This window comes from Rhineura floridana, chromosome 7, assembly GCF_030035675.1.
Source record: "Rhineura floridana isolate rRhiFlo1 chromosome 7, rRhiFlo1.hap2, whole genome shotgun sequence".
NCBI classification, from domain to species: Eukaryota; Metazoa; Chordata; class Lepidosauria; order Squamata; family Rhineuridae; genus Rhineura; species Rhineura floridana.
In genome coordinates this window covers 144681588-144685869 of record NC_084486.1, presented here as the reverse complement: position 1 = coordinate 144685869, position 4282 = coordinate 144681588, and the positions used below count along the sequence as shown (strand labels likewise).

General features: G+C 43.7%; 1 protein-coding gene across 1 annotated transcript; it reads right to left on the bottom strand.

Moving 5' to 3' along the window:
* Positions 1-1978: 1978 nt before the first annotated feature.
* LOC133388560 (phosphatidylethanolamine-binding protein 1-like) lies at positions 1979-2603 on the bottom strand. Its single transcript, XM_061634518.1, has one exon. It carries the CDS (start codon positions 2596-2598, stop codon positions 2035-2037), a length of 564 nt encoding a protein of 187 aa, XP_061490502.1. The 5' UTR covers positions 2599-2603; the 3' UTR covers positions 1979-2034.
* Positions 2604-4282: the final 1679 nt, after the last annotated feature.

The window sequence follows — 4282 nt, the reverse complement described above, 5'->3', positions numbered from 1 at the left end:
GTGAGCCTGGGATGCTGGACTAGAGGGGTCACTAGCCTGATCCAGCAGCCAGGCACTTACGTTCTTGTGGTTTGGAAGTGCCTCGCTACAGTCAGTAAAAAGAAAAAGGCCTTTTCTCTCCAGGGTCAAATACAGAAGAGTTGTACGTCAAAAGCCAGGCGTGGAAGTTACTAATTGTCTAGTACCCATGATGTCACCATCTCTCTCTCTCTCTCTCTCTCTCTCTCTCTCCCTGAAGTAGTTTTGCCACTGTTTTGAAAATGTTCCTGATTTTTTAAAAAGACATGAACTGAAGGTCGAATATAAGCTTTTAATGCAAAGTTCCAAACAAGAACAGCGCACGAATGCACAAACCACAGCCCCTTGTCAACAGAGAGCTGCAAATGCAGGTGACAGTGTGTGTACAGAAAGATCTCCAGCAGCATCAAAACACCTGACATAAAGAGGTTAAGTGCAACATTTTGTGGGAGAGGGGAAGCGGAGAAACATTTCCTAATCTATATGTAACATTGACAAAATGAAAGAGAAGGTGGTGAGGAACCTCATCAACAATCCATCGCTAACAAAGAAACGGGCCTTTCTAAGCCTCCTAGGTAGTTGCGAGAAGGTTGAGATCTTTGAGATTCGAAAAGAAAGCGACCTAAGCATTGGACCAGAGCTCAAGGGGAGCTACCTTCCGGTATCACGGCATCCTACCACAAACTACGGAGGCATCTCAGGGGATGGTTTCTCTTTAACCACACACACTCAACCCTATAATGCAGGTGTGGGGGAAACTTTGCCTCTCCAGACGTTGCAGAACTACAACTCCCATCATCCCTGGCCACTGGCCATGCTTGCTGGGGCTGACGGAGATTGTAGTTCCCCACGCCTGCTACAATGCTTGGAAGCATTTCATATGCCGCCACTGCGGTGGGGTGACTGTCAAGGAGCTGGCACTGCCGAGCCCTTGCTGAGGCCCACATTTCGGCAAAGGATCCACCCGTTGCAGTTTAGCGCATCAATTAAAATAGTGCTCGTGGCTTTGTGTTGCAAGAAAAAAGGGACAGCAAGCGGTCCCCACTTAACAAAATTTCACTCCACTCAAATTTCAGAGTTTGTCGGAAATTTAGACTAGCTAAGAAGCTGGATGGTTCCTTGTTATAGGCCCAGGCCAAATGTGTGAATATTTGCAAGTTCAGCCCAATTTTTAATTGGGGGAAGGGAAAGCAATGAAAAAAATAAAAAAGGGGGGTAACTGCCTTTCCTCTTTGTATTTCAAGGATGTGGAGGGAAATTTTGATGACGGCCCAAAACTCACCAGCATGATCCCAGCCCAGTTGTACTGCTAGCCGCCATGTTTAAATCCCCAGAAGCCCCCAAAATTTATGTTACAAAGTAATGTTGCTCTGCAAAATGCCACACGATATTTTTGCAAACCCGCAATCAGGGCTGCAAAAGGGTCATTTTGTGACAGTCATTTTCGCTAACAAATTACCAAGCCTCCGACTGCCCTCCCCCCTCTAAACACTATCCTTTCAGTTTTAATCTTGTATATTGACCTTTTTATCTTCTGATATTTTGTTTAATTGTTTTTTTTTTTTTTTTTCTGTAGGTTATATATGCTTTGTGATCTTATTATTACGATGTATGTATTTTATTCTATGCTGTTTGCCGCCCTGAGAGCTATTTGCTATGGGCGGGATATAAATGCAACAAAATAAAATAAATAAATATCCAGTGTAGCCAACCATCTTGCCAAACCAACAGGATGTGTCCCCATGTGAGCATCAGGAGCAGCGGGGGGGGGGAGGTCACTGTTAGTCTTCAAACCAACTTAATACCAACTTACTACTACAGGAGATGGGTGTTCTAGGATAGCCTTCAAGCCTTGGGTCTCCAGATGTTGTTGGACCACCACCACACCCAGCCAGTTTAGCCAACCGTCAGGAATGATGGGCGTTGTAGTCCAACAACATCTGGAGACCCAAGGTTGAAGAACTCTGTTCTAGAGGAAAAAAATCAGGTCCTGGGGTGGGGTGGAAGAGGCTGGTTTTATTTCCCAGACAATTGCTTATAGAGCTTGGGCACATAGTCATCCCACTCAGCCTGGTAACAGGTGCCCGCCACAGGAGGCCCCAGCTTATACTTCTTGCGGAAAGTCATCACTTGGAAATTGCCACGTTTGTCCCCGAAGCAGTTGCCAAGGATGGGTTCTTTGCATTTCAGCTCCTGTGGCTGCTCGTAGATAAGCCACACATAGCGATGGAGGCCTGTCCCTTTAGGTGGTCCGGATCCAACGTAGTCCGACAGGACACAGCCACTGCTGATATCGTTGCCTTTCATATTGGTCACCAGGTAGTGGTGCCACTCCCTGAACTTTGGGTTTTTCCTGCTTGGCGCATCCGGGTCAGTAAGCACCAAGGTATAGAGTTTGTCTGGGTCACAGCCATCCCACTCGATGCTCGTCGGCGGATTCTTAACCTGGGTGGGAGTGAACACTTTCCCCAGCTCATCGATCTCCAGCGCCCCGTAGCTGACCCGCAGATGATACGCCGGCTTCTCCTCTACCTCCGGGAGGCTCAAAGGACCCCCCCAGTCGTCTAGATTCACCGACATCTTTGCGAAGGTTGAATATAGATAAATGTGCATATGGCAATAAAACAGAAAGGTCCGCTTGAAGCATGGGAGTGAGCTACAGATAACCCAGTGTTTGGCTACATAGAACAGGGTTGGCAACCTTTTGTCTGTCAGGGGCTGCATTTCCTAGGGGTAATTTGTTGGGGGTGGGCACATGCTTGTAATGGGTGGAGCAAGAGCCAGTAATGAGCAGACCTAAGGACAAAACTGTTCTAGATTAACTATGAAGGCACATAACAACAACAATTATGATATCGGCAGTTTTATTTTCAATTCCTTTCCTAATGATCCCTAGCATGAAGTTTGTCTTTTCTACAGCTGCAGCACACTGGGTTGACATCTTCACTGAACTATCCATGAATACCCTGAAGTCTCATTCCTGGTCAGTCACCGCTAGGGATGGGATTCACTGCATGGTTCCGATCCGCTTGCATTCCGATAGTCCGTTGTTTTATCCCAATCCGCTCTTTTTTTGTTCCCGCTTGCTCTCGCACTTGCCAATTCAATCTGCTGTGCATGTTTTTGGGTGATTCCATCCGCATTTTTACATTGCGTAATTTTTAGGTAGCTTACGTGAATGATCACAGTGTTCCACATGGTTTTTTGGCGGCATTGACTCAGCGTAAAATAGGGAGGAAAGTTCAAAAGAATATATTTTTGTCGATTTGCAGCCACGGAGGCAAATCCATGTCGATTACAGCCACAGCCCACAACAAGAAATAGGTGCCAGTCCGAAAGAATGGCAAACTATCGAATTCAGCTGGAATCTAGTTCCAGGTCCAATTTAGTGGATATTCTTCCCCACCGCCAGTTCAGTCCCCATAAGCATATAATTAATTAATTAATTAATTAATTTGTATCCCGCCCTTCCCCCCAGCAGGAGCCCAGGGCGGCAAACAAAGCACTAAAACACTTTAAAACATCATAAAAACAACTCTTAAAATACATTAAAACAAAACAGCATTAAAAACATTTTAAAACAACAACCTTAAAAAGGGTTAAAAACATTATTAAAAAACATATTAAACAATTATGACACAGATGCAGACTGGGATGGGTCTCAACTTAAAAGGCTTGTTGAAAGAGATTAAGATTATATGTGAGATTAATATTTTTTGTCCCAACATGCATCATTTTTATTTGTTTATATGGAATTGTATTTGCCATTTTACCACCTATTCACTCAATTAATGACCCTGGACAATTTAGTATCATTAGCAAACCTGGTCATCTCACGGCTATCTCTTAACTCTAGATCATTGGATTCCTGCATAGAGCAGGGGGTTGGACTTGATGGCCTTACAGGCCCCTTCCAATTCTACGATTCTATGATTTATGAACCAGTGAAAAAAACACAACTCCAGTACTAATCCTTGGGGGATTCTTTCCTAAACAATATGAGAAGCAAAACATAGCCACCCTTTGAAATTCTCACTTCTCTGAATTTTACAATGCAGTTGTCCACCCAAACAATGTTTATAGGAATGCATATATTAGGAAAAATATATGAAATATATGTGCATGAAAATGAATATATTAGTTAAAGTAACATACAAAGTGCATTATATTTAAGTAGAATAATAATAATAATACAATTTTATTTGTTAGTCGCCCATCTGTCTGACTTAACGGACACTCTGGGCGACTTACACAATATAAAACA

Bases quoted from the DNA above. Each gene is read 5' to 3' on its own strand.
- LOC133388560 (XM_061634518.1), bottom strand. From the start codon at position 2,598: ATGTCGGTGAATCTAGACGACTGGGGGGGTCCTTTGAGCCTCCCGGAG.